The sequence below is a fragment of the Pararge aegeria genome, chromosome 7 (assembly GCF_905163445.1).
Source record: "Pararge aegeria chromosome 7, ilParAegt1.1, whole genome shotgun sequence".
In the NCBI taxonomy this organism is placed as follows: Eukaryota; Metazoa; Arthropoda; class Insecta; order Lepidoptera; family Nymphalidae; genus Pararge; species Pararge aegeria.
In genome coordinates, this window is record NC_053186.1 from 1,473,477 (window position 1) to 1,494,401 (window position 20,925).

General features: G+C 35.0%; 1 protein-coding gene across 1 annotated transcript; it reads left to right on the forward strand.

Moving 5' to 3' along the window:
- The first annotated feature begins 315 nt into the window (after positions 1-315).
- Positions 316-11,495, forward strand: LOC120625355. The gene is made up of 8 exons (XM_039892393.1): positions 316-397; positions 1,728-1,869; positions 2,423-2,574; positions 2,683-2,786; positions 4,053-4,204; positions 4,987-5,061; positions 7,073-7,188; positions 9,541-11,495. Exons 2-8 carry the CDS (start codon positions 1,734-1,736, stop codon positions 10,591-10,593), a joined length of 1,788 nt encoding a protein of 595 aa, XP_039748327.1. The 5' UTR covers positions 316-397; positions 1,728-1,733; the 3' UTR covers positions 10,594-11,495.
- The last annotated feature ends 9,430 nt before the right edge of the window (positions 11,496-20,925 follow it).

Genomic DNA, 20,925 nt, shown 5'->3' on the forward strand with positions numbered 1-20,925 from the left:
CTGAACTTTGCCCAAGCTGGCGATGAGACGCATTTTTATGGTAACCAAATGGTAAGCTAAAGCATAAAGTAAAAAAGGCTTTCTGGCACGAATATTAGAATATAAATTTAAATAAAAACCAACAAAGAAAATATGAACGTTTTGACCATTGATGATTAATAGTATATTGCCTATGAATGAATAATATAATGCCTATGGAAAGTAGATCTATTATTATTTTTTTAATTTTACAACAGTAATCGGTATTATTCGACAGGAAATTTCTAAGGGTTCTATATCTATATGTCAAATCACTAGCGTCGCCATTATGGAAACGAAATGCATGACAACCGCTACGTGAAACAAAAGTAGATAAAATAAATAACTAACAATAACTGATACTAATTTTAGTCATTTGGTAAGTAAAAACTTATAAATCTAATTTAATTTAGTGATTGTCAATATTTTGCGCAGTTTACAAAGTACAATGGCGTGTGTTGGTCGATAAAGAAAATAAAAGCACTATTCAAATCGTCATCAAAGGACCGGTCAAAGATAAAACTCGAGAACGCTGTTAGGAGAGTTAAACGGAGGACCCGATAAATTAAACATGAAGTGGTTAAAAATGTACATTTTCATTTACTTGACGTCAGTAATTTCAAATGCGTCTCGAAATTATGCCATGAAATAAAAAATGACTGACATGGTTTGTCACAGGGTCTCTTACGTTTTATCTTTGGTGTTCGTAACTAAACCCGTCTTGTAAGTAAATAATAAAGTTAGTAAACCGTCACGTTGTGTAAACATATTAAAGGTTGCTGTAAGGTTTCAGTGTAAACAGGACTTACCTTGGTAACTATGTAAAACATTGTCATGCATGTGGTATTTTATTATTACAAAGATGGGAATAAAGGCTAGTGAATCTCACCTTGTCTTAGAAGCTTATTATTGTAATTTCAATTAAACTTCTTTCAGATAGGCCTATCACAGTCTTTATGGTGTTTTTGTATATTTTTTAAAAAGTTTTTGTGTAGTGATGGAATTGCATTTACCTACATAAAACAAAAGCTATATGGGTACTAATACATACCCAGGTCTAAGAAGGTTATAGAATGTAGCAAGGTAAGTGACAATGTGAGATTGAAATCTTATTTCTCTATCTCACATTGTACATTAACTAGGTAGAACTATAAATTCCCATGCTCTAATGTATATATGCTGTATTACAGAACAGGATCTGACTAAAGCGATAAAGTTAATAATAATAACTAATAATAACGACAATACACACATTGCCACCTAGCCCCAAAGTAAGCATAGCTTGTGTTATGGGTACTAAGATGACTGATGAATATTTTTTATGAATAATATACATAAATACTTATAAAATACAGATAAACACCCAGAAACTGAAAAACATTCATGTTCATCACAGAAACATTTTCCAGTTGTGGGAATCGAACCCACAGCCTTGGTCTCAAAAAGCAGGGTCTCTGCCCACTGCGCCAATTGACCGTCATTAAGAGTTGACAGTTGAGAAACCTACCAGGACAAAATTTACTTACAACTTATACCGGCCGATCTACTATGGAGCAGCTGATCTTTGTACTGATTTGAGAGGTTTGAGTCCAGTAGTGGCACTAGAGTTAGGCTGAAGATGATAGGTTATTAAAAAAGTCCTCTTTAATAATCTATCATGCCTGGATGAAGAACAAACTAGTTTATATACATCTTTACTTCTATTCTAGGACAGTATGTCGTCCACAGGCCGCGGCCGCGGGTACACAGGGCGCCATAACTTACAGCAGAGGGAGCCACGTCCTGGGGTTGTGGATTTAGATGAGAAAACAACACCTAGGACACTCACAGAACTGACCTCTCGTATTACAGGTAAATCTTAAGGTAGCAACTATTTAGGGCTCAAAGTCAAAATGTCACATCAACCATTGACAACATATTGTGAACAACCGTTACAATATGTAGTTCTCAACATTAAACTGGTTACCGCCAGGTTAAAGTTCCCAAGAGACACAGCATAGATTTTATATTGTCATATCAATATCACTTTAGCCTTAAACACAAAACACATCGTAATATTATTAATATCACATTTAACAAAAAGTTGAATATTTTTAAAAATGAAATTATTAATTGCTATTTTAGGGATTATTTAATTGGCATGTGTCTCCCCCACAATGAGGCTGTAAGGCCGTAATCCACCATGCCCAGTGCAGTTGTGGACTATCATAATAATTGGTAGTTTTAGGTAGAAAAGAGAAGCGTTGCATTTGGCAAAGAAGTCTGGTTTTATCTATAGTTGATTCTGTAATAAAGTCTTCACCAGCCTGTTCCTTCATATCACGCGGGTTTGCTAGTTTCGTACCAACTGTGTGCAATGCGTTCAGTCCACGGAAATTGTAAATGGTAAAACAATGTATTCCAGAATCATCAAAAGTTGAGCCAGTCAAGCCAGAAATGGAGGAGCCTGTCAAAGACGACAAGCCAGTGAAAGAGATGGTGGACACTCGCTGTGATGATGACTCCCTGGTGGAGCTACTTTATGTGGATGAGCAGTTTGCACCTTTGCTGGTTTTGGTGAGTCACATTTTTAAACTATTACAATAGAAATTATTTCACCTTATGTTGTTATTCATTAACTCTTAATATTGTTACCAAATCTATTTTTTTTTTATCTATTTCCAGTTAGAACAGTTCTCTCCGGGGGAGGATGGCATACAGTTCAACAGAAAACTGAGACACTTTGAAACAACAGTCACAAATATATGCCCGGATGAGCCCAGATTGCAGTAAGTTCTCTATTTTTATCAATTCAGTCTTCAGTCTGGGCGGACTGGTTGTAATAGTAAACTGCATGTTTTATTTCACTTGAAAATCTGTTTTCACTCATCAAAAATGTTAATAGGCTGATGATGATAAAATACATGATTCTACACATTTGATTGGGTTTCCAAACCAAAACCCTAGACTGCGTTTGGAACCCTTTAGTTTTAAGATACCTAACATTAGTTTTGTATGCTGCATGTTATATGTATGAACGCTTCATAAGTGCCTGTGATAAGGTCTACATGAATAAAACATTTTTGAATTTGAATTTTGAATTCACATTTCTACTAAATTTTTGAAGACCTCCCTGGCGCAACGGTGATCGCTGTGAATTTGAGTGGGAGGTCCTGGGGTCAATTCCCGGCAGAGACAAAATGGGAATTTATAATTTCTGAATTTTCTCTAGTCTGGAATGGCTTTCGCCGTGGCTAGTTACCACCCTATCGACAAAGACGTGCGTGACGCTAAGGGATTCAGTGTTCCGGTGCGATGTCGTGTGTAAACCGATTAGGGGTATGACTACCATACTCGGTAACAGGTTAGCCTGCTACCATCTTAGACTGCATCATCTCTTACTACCAGGTGAGATTGCAGTCAACGGCTAACTAGTACTTGTTGTAAAAAAAAATAAACTGTGACAATTTGAAGGTAGCCTCCTCTCACAAGGGAAAGTGTTTCAAGCATATATACCCACCACACTGCTCCAATAAATAAATAAATAAATATACTACGACAATACACACATCGCCATCTAGCCCCAAAGTAAGCGCAGCTTGTGTTATGGGTACTAAGATAACTGATGAATATTTTTTATGAATAATTTACATAAATACTTATAATATATAGATAAACACCCAGACACTGTAAAAAACATTCATGTTCATCACACAAATATTGTCCAATTGTGGGAATCGAACCCACGGCCTTGGACTCAGAGCAGGGTCGCTGCACACTGCGCCAATCGATCGTCATCCAATGCAGGTTGGTGGGCTCTCATTATAAGTGATAATAACTGGGACTGACTTAACTTACTCCCAACTCGGGGCTGGTAATGAGAATTTTTTAACACTAATACTGAATGTTTTTTTTGCCCACGCAGTATCTTGTGATATGTAGTGGAACATGCTACATACTAGACCAACAAGCCTGGGATAAAGGAGGGAGATATCTCGTAGGGTTTCCAGTTTCGCATTAGAGGATTGCAACCCTAAAAGTTTTATTCTTTTCAGTCAAGCATTCGCAACGTTTCGAGCAGCAGCCCTACAGAGTTCTGTGACGTCACGCAAACTAGCAGCCGTTGGGGCCTCATTTACCAGACAACAAAGACAGCAGTTGCTTAGAGCTACCTTACTAAACGTTGTCATGCAAGGAACATTCACAAGTAAGTGAATCCGTAAATTACATCACAGTAGATTTTTTGACCCCTCCCCTGACCATGTTATAGCTACAGGGCTAGCCCAGGCAGGAGACAAAAATTATATCCCCGATCATCCCCCTGACAGGCTATATAATATATTTTCCACTTGTGGAATTATATAATATTATTATCTTGGGAGAAGATAAATTTTTATTCTTTTCCCGGGAGATATATTTTTGAGACTAAACCTCCGTAGTATTTATTAAAGTACGAAAAATTTTTTGTAAATTTACATTCTGAAATTATTGAGTTCAAACAGCTGTTTCGTATTGTAGTGACACTAGTCGCTATTAAAAAGTTTTACAGACTTAATTACTAATTACTTGCTTCTGCCCCCGACTTCGTCTGCGTGGACTTCAGAATTGGGTCTAAAGCTTCGCTCGTTAACAATTTTTAATATTACCGCGGGAACTATTTGAGAGATTGGTATAGAAAGTACATGTACTTTTCCATAGCATAGAAGACATGCATACCAAATTTCAAAGCTGTCTGCCCGCGGGTTAGGTCGTAAGCAATTTTCAATTTTCCCTCGGGAACTACTTAAGGGATCGGGATAAGAGGTAGCCTATGTTCTTTTCCATGTCAAAGACTACATCCATGCCAAATTTCATCCAAATCCGTTCAGCCGTTTTTGTGTGATTGAGTAACAAACATTCACACATTTATAATATTAGTAGGATTGTATTTTACCAGTATCGATTGTAAAATATTTAATCAGATTTTTTTATATATAACTATCTTTACAGAATTGGACATATTGGAGCGCTCAAATCCCATATACCTGATAAATGCAACGAATCTCATGGGAGATTATTTTGCAGGTAAACTTTTTTGTTTCTCTCTTATATTTTAAAGATATAAATAAATAAATATACTATCGCCATCTAGCCCCAAAGTAAGCGTAACTTGTGTTATGGGTATTAAGATAGCTGATGAATATGTTTATGAATATAATATATATAAATACTTATGTATAAACACCCAGACACTGATAAACATTTTTTTCATCACAAAAACATTTTTCCAGTTGTGGGAATCGAACCCACGACCTTGGACGCAGGAAGCAGGGTCGCTTCCCACTGCGCCAACCGGCTGTCCGCGAATATACTAGATTCAGTCCATATTTAGAAAAGATTCGTTGATTTTCCCTATTATTAGATATTTGTAATTAAAAATATTATGCTTCCATAACTTTGTAGATATTTCAACTGTTGATTACCACAATTTTCCAATTTTCTTTTACCTGAACTTTTTTGTACTTGTAATTTTATTATCGAATTGTCATTAGCGAGTTGCAGTTTTTGTAACGTTCGCTATCGTCGAGCCGCGATAGCCCAGTGGGTAGGACCTCGACTTCACTTTCGGGGGGCGAGTTCGAATCCCAGCACGCACTTTTAACTACCTCTAACAAAGTTAACGCTTTAAGCAATTAAAATATCACCTGCTTCAACGGTGAAGGAAAACACCGTGAGGAAACCTGCATGCCTGAGATTCCTACATAATGTTCTCAAAGGTGTTTGGAGTCCACTAATCCGCACTGGGATAGCGTGGTGGACTACGTCTTTAACCCCTTTTCATTGTGAGAGGAGAAGCCGGCCCACTACAAGGCACGGCAAATGAATTGATATGATGTAAATGAAAGTTCGCTATAATAAATTCAAAAAATTCAAAATTCATTTATTTCTAGTATGCCTAATATAAGCACTTTTGAAACGTCAAGTCTGTCCGTGTGTAGTGACTCTACCACCGGTTCGGAAGGCAGATTCTACCGAGAAGAAGCCGGCAAGAAACTCAGCAGTTGCTCTTTTCCAATATCTTCAATTTACATTTTACATTTTAAAATTCATTTTTCTATCTTGTGAGAGATGAAAGCGGAGCCGGATGCTTCATGATGCCAAGCAACCTTGTCATTACTTTAATACTTTTTTTGACGTGCGCTATTCTTTTATTAGTCCTTTCGCTAGCGTGCGCTATTGTACAGGCGTTACTGTATAATAGCGCACGTACATGTACGGGTGTACTTTTGTTGACATGCGTTATTGTACATTTGTAACCATGTGCTATTGTTCAGTCGTTGACTTGCGCAATTTGTACTTTCGTTAATGTGTTTTAATAATCGTTGACTCGTTGAAATACGCTATAGTTCACTCGTTGATTTGTGCATTGGTACTTTTAGTTACATGCGCTGATTTATATCTCTTGCCGTAGGCATTTACTAATTCGTGACGTGTCCATTGGTGCTTTCGTTCACATGCGCCATTGTGCTTTTGTTAATGTGTGCTATTGACTACTCGTTAACGTGTGCATTTGTAGTTTCGTAAGCATGCTATTTTGTACATTTGTCGACGTACTTTTGTTAACTCGTTAACAAGCGCCATTGTACATTCGTGAACATATGCTATTGTTCAGTCGTTGACTTGAGCAATTTGTACTTTCGTTAATGTGTGTTAATAATCGTTGACTCGTTGACATACGCTAAAGTTCACTCATTAATGTGTGCATTGTTACTTTTAGTAACATGCGCTGATTTATATCTCTTGCCATAGGCATTTAATAACTCGTTGACGTGTGCATTAGTGCTTTCGTTAACATGCGCCATTGTACTTTCGTTAACGTGTGCTATTGACCACTCGTTGACGTGTGCATTTGTACTTTCGTAAGCATGCTCTGTTGTACATTTGTCGACGTATGCTTTTGTTCACTCGTTAACATGCGCCATTGTACATTCATTGATATGCGCATTTGTATTATCATAAATCTGCACCATTGCGACTTAAATTTAAAATTTTATTTATTCGTTCAAATGGTAAATAAAAATAAATGTAATTTCAGAGGCTCGACTGTGCAATGGCAACAAAGTCCACATATTGGCTAGTCCATTAGTACAGTACATGCGGGCCCTCTTGGCCAGTGACGATTTACGCGCTCATCGGAGTCTTGCTACACAGGTGAGAAATACATATTTATGTTATAAAAAGCTTGTTACCAATGTTCAGCTCAAACATTGAAATTTTTATCCTAAAGAATGAACTTTCCCAGGTTATAGCAAAATATAGCGTTTGTTATCTATAAACCTATGCATAGATAACAAGCATTGAAACTCAGTAGCCTTTGCAGTTGCAACTTTCAATAGCTTTTGCAGTTGCTAATCTTAGTTACCTATGCAGTTGAAATTTTCAGCAGCATATGTAGTTAGAATTTTCAGTAGGATATGCAGTTGCAACTTCCAGTAGCCTGTGCAGTTGAAACTTTCAGAAACTTGTGCAGTTAAAACTCGCAGTAGCCTATACAGTTGAAACTTTCAGAAACTTGTGTAGTTGAAACTCGCAGTAGCCTATACAGTTGAAACTTTCAGAAACTTGTGTAGTTGAAACTCGCAGTAGCCTATGCAGTTGAAACTTTCAGAAACCTGTGCAGTTGAAACTCGCAGTAGCCTATGCAGTTAACTTTCAGAAACTTGTGTAGTTGAAACTCGCAGTAGCCTATGCAGTTGAAACTTTCAGAAACTTGTGCAGTTGAAACTCTCAGTAGCCTATGCAGTTGCAACTTGCAGTAGCCTATGCAGTTGAAACTCTCAGTAGCCTGTGCAGTTGCAATCTTCAGAAGTTTATACAGTTGCAACTTGCATTGGCCCGTGCAGTTGGAACTTCCAAGCAGTGGCGTGCATAGCCCTTGGACCCAGGGTATGCACAAGGTGTTCAGCACAAACATAAAGTAAAATTTATATTTTAGATATGTCGGTTTATATTCAAATTACTTTACGAAAGTTATATTTTTGATTGATTTAATACTACCTATCGTCTATCTACTGCTAATTGAATAAAAGTACATACCCTGATTTACGTCACAAAATTATGACACACCATTCGGCAGCATTTTCTAAGCACACTGAAGATGATAATATTTTTTTCCAACATGTTTTTAGCGTCTTGATGAAAATTATTAATATCACAATATCCTTTATCATTTCAAACTTTACGTATATTGGACAATATAACAAAAGGAAAGCAAAATAATCGATTGGTGTGTACAAAGCCGCTTAGTCAAGAATAGTTTTCGTAATATTTATTATTACACATACGTTTTACTTTATCACCTTTTTTTGTGGATATTTGTAACATTGGTACACACCTTCCTTTGCGAATGATTTCTAATTTTACGATAAAGGGATAGAAATTAAAGTTGTCTCTAAGTACTTTTTCCAGGCACACTGAACCCAAACAAATACCGCACGAATATGCTTTCATTATAAAATGAATGAATAAACTATAAAATAACGTTAACACATTAAACTATCACTACTCAAACTTTTATAAGTTGCTGAATTTATGCACTTTAACCGTTTATTTATCACCAACGCCATAGAGCATTGTTCGAAGGTAAACAATAATGGCGATTGAATATGCTAATGATAATATTGCAATCGAAATTAGTCAAAAAATGTCTTTAATTTTTTTGTAAGTATGGGTACGAACGCTATTTTATTTTGATATGTCAACAATAAATAGAAACAATATTTATTGTTAACTTTCTCACTTTCCAATAATTCCTGAAATACTTTTCATAAAAAAATCAAACACTTAATTGATTATCCACTTCCGTAAGCAGTGCTTATAGACACCATACATAGACATACATAGAGAATTTATGAATGAAACTGTTCACACAAGACCGATGCTAATCTTGTAAGTACAAGCGCACGATTATAACATTACACGACACACACTACTAACTTGCACGCACACATCTAGCAGAACGATTCTTTCTTTGGGCGTGCTTATTTTATTTGATATTTCTATGCAACAGTAGATGGCGTCATATGTCGAGTGATTCATAATAATTGATTTACCCTGCAATCGATAAAATGAGATTTAAATGATAATATAGGTATTTTTACGTGTTTTAAAAGGTAAATGTTTAGCATTTACGGTTAAAAATTAAAATACGAAGTAGAAATTTTTATTTTATAAGCTATACCTACGCCTCGCGTGCGCTGGTTGCGCTGTCGCCTGTCTAGCGACACTTGACCTAGAAGTTTGGCCGCTCATTACTAGATGGCGCTTTCATATATTTTTTACTTAGTGTTTTTTTAATTACAAAACTTTAATGGTCCTATCTGAAGGTTCTTTAAGACCCTGAGGGTAGGGTATGCACTGCTTATTTGCATATATGCAATGCACGCCACTGCTTCCAAGTAGCCTCTGTAATTTTCTTTAATGTGCACACTAATACTTTCTTTAAAATGCGTAATCGCATTATTATGTACAGCAGAAATTTATTTAAATTTATTTTTCCCACAGTTAATGCAGAATGGGAGAGAGCTTCTATCAGTGCTAGCACAGGAGCTAGATGAACTGTCTATATCAATAAGATTACGTCTCCTAACCCCGCCCCCAGTTAGCATCATATGGCTCTTGCTGTCCGCTGATTTATGCCTTAACAAATTTTTACCGCTACCCAACACACTGCAACAATTTTACGCCGCACATTTAGACTTAACAATTGACGAGAGTTTCAGCGAAGTCACATACGGGTCATGGAAGAAAACAGACCCAGAATACCGGTCAGATGTTAGCTCCGATACCGACAAAGCCAGCCAGAATTTATCACAAATCAGCCTTGATGATGACTCTAAACCGAAACTGAGACCCATACTGGGTGCAGGCGCAGGATTATTGCGTCAAGAACAAATGACACAAGAAACCTTTGATACGTGGACAACAAAAACTAATTTAACCAAAAGATACGATTTGAACTCATGGAGACAACCCGAGGAAAAGAAAGATGAAAGTGAACCCGTCTTTAACCCAACAGTTCTACCGCCGAATATGCAAAATTACGTAGTACCAGATTACCCCCCACCCAACTTCAATAACTATCCGGAAAACTATGCAAATTATTTGCAGCAAGGGGACGGGACGTACATACAAAATTACCAAGCCCCAAGTTTTAACACCCCAGAATTTGTGCCGCAATTCACAACCGACCTACCTAATATAACCCAACCTGAACGTGTGAACAGTGAAATACAGCAAACGGCCAATGTCACAAAGCCAGTCGAAAACTGGCGTAGAGAAAAAAGTGATTTAAAGGAAGACTCAAATATGAATAAGAAAAACTGGACGAGACAACAGTCCAAAGACAGCTTGAACGACGAAGAAAAGGATGAGAAACTCCGTTCTGTATCAAGAAGTTCCCGTGAATCAAGGCAATCCGCCCAAGGGAGGTTGAACAGAAGAAACAGTGGGGAGGGCAGATCAAAAACTCCACCAAAAAGACATGTAACTGAGGTACCACGTAACCATAAGTACTGGGATCACGACGACAGATGTGACAAAGACTACAATAGTTAGTGACAGTGATAGTGAAATGTGTGCGGAATAGATGTCGATAGATGATATTTTAATAGTCTGCGGGTCAAGACTAAATTTTAAAGAAAATGATCTCTTAGTAACTACGAAAGAGACTGGTAAAAAAAGGAAGACCACCTCTGGCACAGCAGTGTACACTAGTAAGTGGGAAGGCATACCAGTGTATGCTGCCCCAAGTTCAATTCCTGATGGGGGCAAATTTGGGAATTAGTACCTTGAAAATTGAACCTCCTGGTCTAGGGATTCAGGCTAACTAACTACTGTAGGATGTACTTTGATGAAACCAGGGTAAAGGTTTGATAAACTGCCATACCCTTGGTTTACATGCTTCTACTTCATATTGCAACCTCTTATTGTCCGGTGAGATCAAAGTCCAAACCTTATTGTTGCAAAGTAAAATGCAGCATTGGAGTAAGTGAGGTAAATAGTAAAAATACTGTTCAATTTCTCCCTTCCCTATTTTGAGTTAATAATAGTCTAGAAGGGTTGCTAACTATTATAATATTATGATTACTTTTTTTTTTATTTCCAAGTCGTATGTTTAGTTTTAAAATTAATAATTAAATTCTTTCTCTATGGCTTTTAAGGATTATTTGCAAGCTTGAAATTATGTCAACTCAAAAAAAATTGATTTTATTTAATTAATGAACTAGTTTTTGCAGAATTGTTATTTTCTCTTCACCAGAAACCTACACACACTAAAAACTCAGAAAAGCTTCATTTTGCAAATTTTTTAAGCACAGTTTTATGTTTATCCTAGAATAGAAGAATTTTTTCTGATATTTTTGGGTGTATATATGCATGTATGGAAATGCATATGTTCAACTTGTCCTATAATGTAAACAAACTGTTCATTAGTATAAAGTATATTTTAAAAATATTAAAAAAACAAGTGCAATAAAATAAACAAAAACAAACACATTAAAAAACAGACTTTCTTTTAGTGTGTTATTATTATATTCTTAACAATTTAGAAATAAACTTTACACAAAAAGTAACCTTGAGATTGATTACATTATAAGTCCTCTGTTTTTATCAATCTATCATCTGTAGACATCTATTTTGATTTAAAATAATGGACATAAGTTGTGTTTGGAAATTGAGGATTTCCAAAATATGTAAAAATAAGACTCATAGAATTATTGTGACATGACCTTTTATATTGTGACGTATAGATTACCAGTGAGAGGAGTATATTTAACAGTGTGCATTGAGGTACACTCAACTGTCTTGCAGGTTGGCATGTTCAAGTGTTGATCACGAGGTCTTATGTTTGATTCCCGGGTTGCTCCAAAATTTGATATTGTGATTTCCTGTAAAAATATCTCAGTACTAGACCGCAGTTAGTTAATGAACGGTGTGCATGTTGCTAAGGATTGCTAAGTGCGTTTATGATATGCTATAATCGCTTACACTCGCCAACCCTCATTGGAGGTGCGTGGTGGGTCTATGCTCTAAAGTACGATGATTAAAGTGGCCTGTGCCAAGCAGTGGGGTATTTAAAGACTAAAATTTTCGTCGTGTTTTTTAAATTTTTTAATTACGTAATTTTTGATTCACTGACTGCTTAAAGAATAAACACCCTGTATATTATACCTAACTAATAATTTTACTGCGAAGCACAAAAATGTATGATTTTGTAATAATTAGATGACTTAAGATGATTGTTTATCTTCAACCGATTAGGGAAGGGTTTGAATTCAAACCACTCTGTATATTTGTTTGTTAGCTAGGTGCCAAAAAGGTAAAGTACAAATTAGCCATAAACTTTGAGAATTGGTTTTAAAGACTCCCTCTAAGTTTTCATACATATAATTTCCACAGTGTGCGAGGTTTTTTAAAAACTTAAGCATAATTTGGAGGTTTTAAGCACGCTCATTTCTCCCTTATCCGGGCATCGTTCTTCCCATCTTAATCTTTAAGTAAGTTGTTTTTTGGTCATATAACTCTCACCAAATCTCAAACTCACCAAATTGTACTCTCTTGATATGTATGTATATCTCTGTAACTACTTTTTTCTTTGGTGCACAATAAAAGTGTATTCATTCATTCATTCATAACTTATACAAAACAATTTCTGTCCCTTGACAGCTCACACATTTTTTTTTTAATTGTTTGATGGTCTCAGGTGGCAAGTTGCAGGATGAGTTTCTCGCATGCCCCGCTTAGTGTTCCCTTATTCATAGGCGCTAGTTTTCCATTTACCGAGAAAAAAAAAACAAAACGGCGGCGGGTCGCTATGCCAGATAGGTTCAATCCCCTTTCACCAAAATTTGTGTCATGTGGTCAAGGTAACGTAGCTGACAAACAAATAAATAATATGAACACACACATTCTTGTATTAATAATATTAGCACGTACGGATGTAAAATTGTTATTAATTGAATTGTTTGAATAACTATGTCACCATTGTAAAAAAATGTCGCTTAGTATATTCCGTATGTATAAGATGTAAATGTAATAATAACATAACTTTCTTTTGCAAAAATCATAAACTTAATGTGCCTTGGTAAACTTATAACTAACCAATGAGAAACTTTTTGAATCTATATTTTAAACATTTTGGTGTAAATTTGTTTTGCTCAATTAAAAATCTAGGTGTAGTCTTATTTTTTCTGACTTAAGGGTCTCATAATGTAAACTATATTTTTCTTACTCTTTAGTGTAAAGTCTATTTTCAAATTGTCAAGAAAATAACAAAAACACGCTTACCTAAAGAAAATATCTGCACGGCTAGTATGGGCAGGAGACAATTATCTCCCGAAAAGGATAAAAATGTATCGTCTCCCACAGCTTTAATAACTCTCAGTGCACTTTTGCACAAGTGGAAATAGTATCTATATAACATATGTGTATTAATAAGGTGGTAAAGTGATTAAGCAGGTGCACACGTTAATAATAATTCCTCTGTGAGAGGATCTAATCGGGGGATATGATTTTTGTCTCCTACCTGTGCTAGCCCTACTGTTTGGTTTAAATTCTTCGCAATCGCAATTGTTTTTATGTATTTTAAACTAAAACTTTACACTAAAAAATATTGAAAATATTGTATACGTTATCAGACAAGTTAGAAAAAATTTACGTCATTCATGACGTCTATAGTATGCTATAGTACAATTTTTATATCGCTGACAAATAATTAAGAAAATTTGAAAAATGACAAACTAGTAAACGCACCATCTTTTTAATATATCTCTATTTAATGCCTAAAACAAATGACGCAGATAAATTTAAAAAATGACGTATTGAAAATTTATCAATTGTATGTAAGCTCCTGTTAAACTACGAAATCGTAAGATAAAATAAATTAAAAAATATAAATAACGATGACACAGGCAATTTGATTACAAAACACGTGAAATTAAGCTATGAAGCGAATTATAAACAAACCAAAAAGAACAAGAGGTTTCGAGGGCAGATTAGCGTTGCTAAGAAAACAACATAAAATATCACTTGCTTCAACGGTGAAGGAAAACATCGCGAGGAAACCTGCATGCCTGAGAATTCTGCATAATGTTCCCAAAGGTGTGTGAAATGAAAGAGCATTGATTAAATCATAAAATTAACAAATATCAAGCCCAGAAGAACTATTTAAGTGAATTACCCGAAGTAAAAGAGAATTAATATCAAATAATAATGTAGATTTTATCATTGCCTTAGAATTCACGATACTAAAATACTTTTGTTTCCACAACTTTGTTCTGGAATCACTAACTCTCGTGATAAATGTGGTTTTGTAATTCTAATGTAGGAGGGAGGAGAACTACAAATGCTGTAGGAAATACGCGTTGACAACCATAACATCAGCTGTACATTTAAGGTCAAATGGGGTCATGGCAAAGGAAAAAACTCCTTAATAATTACAAAACAATAATACAAACATGTCATGCACACTGATGCTTCTATATCCTTAGTACAGGATTTGCTCGCTCGCAATCGAGTAGCAGTTTTCGAGTATGGGAATACTTGAAAAGCAGAGTAAAATGAGTCTTATTTGCATAGTTTGAAAACTCAAATTTGACTATAATTCTATTGCTTTGACTTTTGACAAAAATCAGAATAACAGGATTTTCGACTCTAAGACGAGTGATATAAGGTCCATTTTACTTTAACGAAACAGAGTTTGTTTATGTTAAAACGACTCCTCGATTGCGAACTGCAACAGTAATGTCAAGTCATTGCATTTAGACCAGTCGTCAAGAAGTAAGGAAGGGGCGTATGACCTACTACGAATCGTTTTACGCGCTGGAGATGCTCAAGGCGAATGGACATTGAGTTATTCAAAGTAACTTAAAAGTCACTTTAAAGTGAACAGACCGCAATGTCTTCCTTAACTTTTTATGTTTTTTTTATTACGGGGGAAAAAAACTTGGGGCTATGTTGGAAACCGGTGGCCACCCTCAGCACGTATTGGGAAGCTCCGGGATCTTCCATAACCACCAATCATTCAGGCGTGGAAAACCGTTATGCTGAATGCAAGATTCCTATCTCGCGCCTAAAGTAGATTTACGTTAATTTTCAGTGAAATGCCAAGAGAAAAATATCTAGACAACCTATTATGGTTCCGTAGACTACATGGGCATTCTGAATAATTTATCTTTATTAAAAAAAAGCTAGATATCTAGAATTAACACTCACAAGACTACGCATTATTCTATGTTATTAATAACAGCGTGATGACAGCTCTAGTACATAGCAAAAGATTACTCAATGACTAAATAAAATTATAACTGCTGGCGGTTTTGTAATCATAAATTTTTTAGGACTTTTTTTATGCATAATGGAATTTTTAGACAAAGTAGTAGTTTTAAACAGGTTTCCAGTTCTATATTATACTGGAAGCTCTTTTCGAAAGGCGACAAACTATGACTTCGGGCTCATACTAACATTTTATGTTGAGTGACGGTACATAGTCCATTTCTTCCAAAAAAATAACGAAATTATTGTTTACATCATAAAAAACGTAAGAAATTTATAGACTTATTATTATATATTAGTTCTCAATATCTAAATAATTAAAGTCTACATAATTTTCTTATAAATAGTTCATGATCTTCAAAGATGCGTCATCATGTTAGTTTTAATGAACGGTGCATTAATAAAGTAATTTGTATATATAGAAATATTGATATTACATAAATAGTGATATGATAACTGATTTTAAGTTAGTTTTAGCTAGATAGATGTGTTTTTAAGGCAATCGTGCTAATTCGGTTAAACACAATCCCTTTATTGACAGCCATCAAAGTAGTAAACACTGTTGGCACTGCAGTTCTTAATTAAATCCATTTCGCGCTTAAGTTCTCTTCGGAAAAGTTTTCTGAAAGTTTCGTATCGTATTTTCACTTTGCTATAAATTTACCGCACGTACCGCCAATTTGTAAAATTTCTACCAATAAACAGTTGTTTTTGTACAATATCTCTTTCTCCAGTCATTTAACGTTATTACTCATTACATATTCATTTTGATGAAAATAGATTTTTTTTAAATTTAGTAACCTTTAAATTTAAAAACCATCAAGGCCTACAAAAACTAAGCCCAGAAACAACAAATATAAAAATCACTTAATAACATGGCTTTTTTGATAGCTGTATAAATAGTGCATTCCTTTTCAACGGATAACAGTAGTTAAAGCATGCTATTACATTTAGACCTGTAATATAAGATTATTTTAGGGTTTGTGGAGAACCGAATGGCACTAGTTGAATCTTCTGGTGCTCCCACTCATTAATTATCCCGCAATGCTGTAATATTTTCACAGTAAATACAAATATAAACAGTCCTGTGTTATCTAGAGAAAATTATTATCTTCCATACAAACATACAGTGGCATAAATATCTACTAAAATGCCGTTGATATGTCCGTAATTTAGCTAGTTTATGGTTTTAAGAATCTTAATTTGTTCTCATAACGTAAATTACGTTAATAAAACCTCAAATTGATGACCCGCTGCTATTTCATTAGAAATGTTAACTAAATGATTCTCGTGTACTATACTGTGTGCCAAATTTCACTTAAAATCGTTCAGCAATTTATACCTTATTTATTGACTGATTAAGTAACAAACATACACTATAAACTATCACATTTATAATATTAATATGAAGTTTCATCAAATTTGTGTAGATATTCCACATCCTCTACTCCAAAAAGTAATTCACGTAAGGAAGGCTTTTTCGATTAAATGTGTGTGGGAGCACTAAAAAATTACGTCATTGCCACATTTAGTGTATTAATAGTTATAATGTTTCAGGATTCCATAGATGACAGTAAAATGTGACATGAAAAATATTTTATCTTTTTCACACAGAAAGTTTAAAATCGTGCATTTGTCACGTAAATGGCCATACATATCACATTTGGAGCATAACAATGTTATCTCTCTTCCCATAATAATTAATAGCTCCGGGCAAAAACTGCCAAAAAAAAAATCGTCTATGACTGCTTACTGTTACATATAAATGATTTTTTGTTTCGATTTACAAAATGGATGACAACACTTTATTTAAGAAATAGTGCGTCACGTTTGTATGAGCCTTCAGGAACTTCTTATGTGAAAAAGATAAAGGGGTATGCATACATAATTACCATACCTCTACCTGGATCTTTTCTAAGTTACCGGTTTCAAATAGACAATGCTCTAAGGGTTCCTTTGTATTATAAGAACATCTTAAAAGTCCTCTAGACTGTGGACGAGCGATGTCTTAAAAGACGCTCTTTTATTATTAAGGAGCCCTTAAAACATAATTATATAACGACTGAATCAGAATTTAATATTAGATCATCAAGTACCTGCAAAGAAATTATGCACAATTTCCTAACTTTCATAATATACTTAATCAAACTAAGTTTAGCGAAGTCGACATAGTAGATTGAATAAATAGTATAGTATAATATAAGCCCTCCTTCACATGCATTATCTCGAAATGAACGAATGAAAATTAATTAAGTTACTAATTTTTATTTCACATTTTTTTCCAGTCATATTTAGTGAGTTACTTTCATATTTTTTTACTTTATTTCTGTTTGGTTTGATCCTTCAACTGGGCAACCACTAAAATGACTCTGCTTGTCAAAATACCGGTGTTTAATTGGAAAAGTGGTAATAAATTCTTTCCACAATTATTTTAATACATTTTTTTTATTGATAAATGCCGTAAAAGTTATGAACATGATGATACTGCAAACAATGTCAGACGTTGCAGTGTGAAGAGGGCTTTCAAGTGCTTGGAATAATGTAAATATAAGTTACGGTTTTATTTAAGTTTTAGGTTAATTAGGTTATTGTGAAGGCGCCTTTAGAATGCGAGCCGCATAATATTTTGGCGGAGGCAGGTCATAGTTAAAGGCTATTTATAATCTATACTTTTTATATGAAGCTGAAGAGTTTGTTAGTTTTAGTGGGCTAGTCTAAAAACAGTGCAATTTGTAAGATAAGCCGCTTCTCCAGGAAGTTTATACATGGCCCAAGCCAATCTAAGTTGATCTAATGATCTGAGTGACAAGTGTGAGTTTTTTACCTACGTTAAGATAGATATTCTATCGCGTAAAAGTTAACTAAGATTTATATGGTATCAAAAGGGTGCAAATAAAGTTATAAAAAAAAACTCAAAATTCATTTATTTCAAGTAGGCCTACTTTATAAGCACTTTTGAAACGTCATGTTTGTAGTGACCACCACCGGTTCGGAAAGCAGATTCTACTATAATAATAATAGTCGAGAAATACTGGAAAACCGTAATGGCACTAGATGGCGCTGTTAGTGTATTATATAAATCATAGTAAAATTTCATGCTATCGAATAAGTCATACGTTTACGGCATAAACTGTCACACATTGCACTCAACATACCACCTGAAGAACGTCATATTATGTTGAAAGTAATCAGAAGTAGCAATAATTAATACGCTTTTAAAATTAAAAAAATATTTAGATTTTACCTTGATATTTCCCTAACTTTCATTTATTTCTCCTTTTCATGTTCATTCAAATAGGCCTAGTAATAAATATTTTTAAAAGTTAAATAGATTGCACAATTTGTTTTTACATAGTTTTAATAATTTTGTCATTCTAACCGCGTCCCGTGAACTTTTTACCCATCTTACTGTCCCCCTAGTGAAGTTTGGAAGCCTCGCTATCGTGGAGTTCGAGTATTGAAACATAACGTAAAACGTAAAATGTACCTTATGCTGCTAGTTTTAAAGTTGCAAATTCTGTACTACTGATTTTTATTGTACAAAAATTCCGCCTGGGCGCTGGCTGTAGCAATGTACACGAATTTGCGCTCTAAAACCAAGGTTAATAAGTTCCAATTTACTTTGAAGCTGCAATATTTCGATACTAGAAAACGAGAATAAACTATGTGCCTGTTAACCTCCGTCACTAAACGATATGATATAGTTTAAATTTAAATTAATACATAAATAAATAAATAAAAAAAGATGGTAGATTTTGTAAAATTTAAGAGAGAAGATTTCGGTTTCGCCGATGGCAAAGTAAAACATCGGTAAATTTTGTTAATATTTAACAAGAAACAGATAATTAGTTAATTTCTTTTTTTATGATAACGGTATGATTTGTGGAAAATTATGTAATCTCAAATAAAATGAAATTAAATTTCTTAACATCGTTTTATTTTACTGCGTTGCCAACAGATGGTTCTATAGACACTTGTGTTTTGGGAATCTAAAAGAAGAAACAAGTGTATTGTGGTTCAACTTAACCGTTCATTCGTAGAACTGTATTAAGCTTCGCATGTCAGTTAACCTACATATATTAAGAACTGATTGATCGATACGATACGGCGATGCGATACGAGCGTATCAAAAAAATGATATTGATCTGGACAGGGCTTTACGTGTTACTTGTAGCGTTAAACATAGAACAATAATGCAATAATCCTAATTTCCTAGCGTTAAATTTGTTACTGGCGCCAAATTTAAAACTGGCGGGAGGTTTGCTGTCACTCAGCAATGTTGCCAACTTTATATATGTGATACTAAAGTGCAGAGCGTTCGAAATGTTCTTGACGGGAAACAAGCTTCGAACCTAGTGTCCAAGTAGAGATCCTCAGTTACTGGAATTAATAACCGGTTTTGGCAGTAACCCTACTATTTAACCGGTAAAATAAAGTAACAGTCTTAAACGATATCGCTTCATCTAGGAATTAACCTAATAATGTATCACTTTCTTTTAACTCTGTGGCATTAAACAGTTAGGTAAATTAGGTTTATATTTTTTTTGTAATAATTTTGAGCTCGCGCTACAAACCATTTCGGGTCTTTACAAATCGGTCAACTAATTTTACCGTTTGAAAATAGTATTTTACCGGTTATTAACCAAAAACCGGTTCTGAGTCCTATCTAGTTGTGATAATGTCCCGAGTCGAAAAACAGAGAGAGCCTGCTATCATTAAATACTCGATTTACCCAAATAACAAGTACACAGATTTCTGTAGTTTAAGCCGTACTAAATTAAATTCATATAACGTGACGTGATTCAGCGTTTCATTGTGGATTGCTAGATTTAGCAGTTTTATTTATTGAAAATAAATACCAATCTCACTCAAAATAGAAATAAAAATACGTTTTTTAATACCTAAATCATTTAACATTAGGTCAATACAATATTTAAACGATTCTTTGTTATAGTAATCATTATACCATCAAGCGATGGACGTTCAGTTTGTTGTTTTTTGGTGCGCATTTTTCGGCACTCCAGTATTTTGGGACCGTTACGTCCATTGGTCGGTTATTTTAGCTTTCTCTACAGCAAAAGGATTTTTTTTTTTTTTTTTTTTTTTAAAGTATATAGACAAGTGCTTGACTGCAATCATACCTGATGGTAAATGATGATGCAGCCTAAGATGAAGCGCGCTTGCCTAGAAGATGCCTATTCACTCTTGATTTGAAGGTACCCAGATTATAGGTATCAGGGAAGACGGAAGATGGGAGGGCATTCCAGGCCTTTGCGGTGCGGATCAGAAAGGAAGAAGCAAAACGCTTCGTACGTGTTGATGGTATTTCAACCACGTAACGGTGCAGATTCTTTCGGTGCCTCGCAGTTCGATGGTAGAAAGGAGATGGTTTGACCAAATCGAATAGCTCCTGAGCACACTCTCCGAAATGTATCTTGTAGAAAACAGCCAGACAAGCAACCTTGCGCCGGTGTTCAAGGCTTTGAAGTCTACTGACTACAAGGTCGTTGCCAATGAGTCTCCTAGCACGACGATCCACCGAATCCAAAGCATCGAGCTGGTACTTGGCAGAGCCATCCCATAAATGGCTGCAGTACTCCATGCACGACCGAACCT

Bases quoted from the DNA above. Each gene is read 5' to 3' on its own strand.
- LOC120625355 (XM_039892393.1), top strand. From the start codon at position 1,734: ATGTCGTCCACAGGCCGCGGCCGCGGGTACACAGGGCGCCATAACTTA. The intron at 2,575-2,682 runs GTGAGTCACATT...ATCTATTTCCAG, and splicing joins TTGCACCTTTGCTGGTTTTG to TTAGAACAGTTCTCTCCGGG. The intron at 5,062-7,072 runs GTAAACTTTTTT...ATGTAATTTCAG, and splicing joins CATGGGAGATTATTTTGCAG to AGGCTCGACTGTGCAATGGC.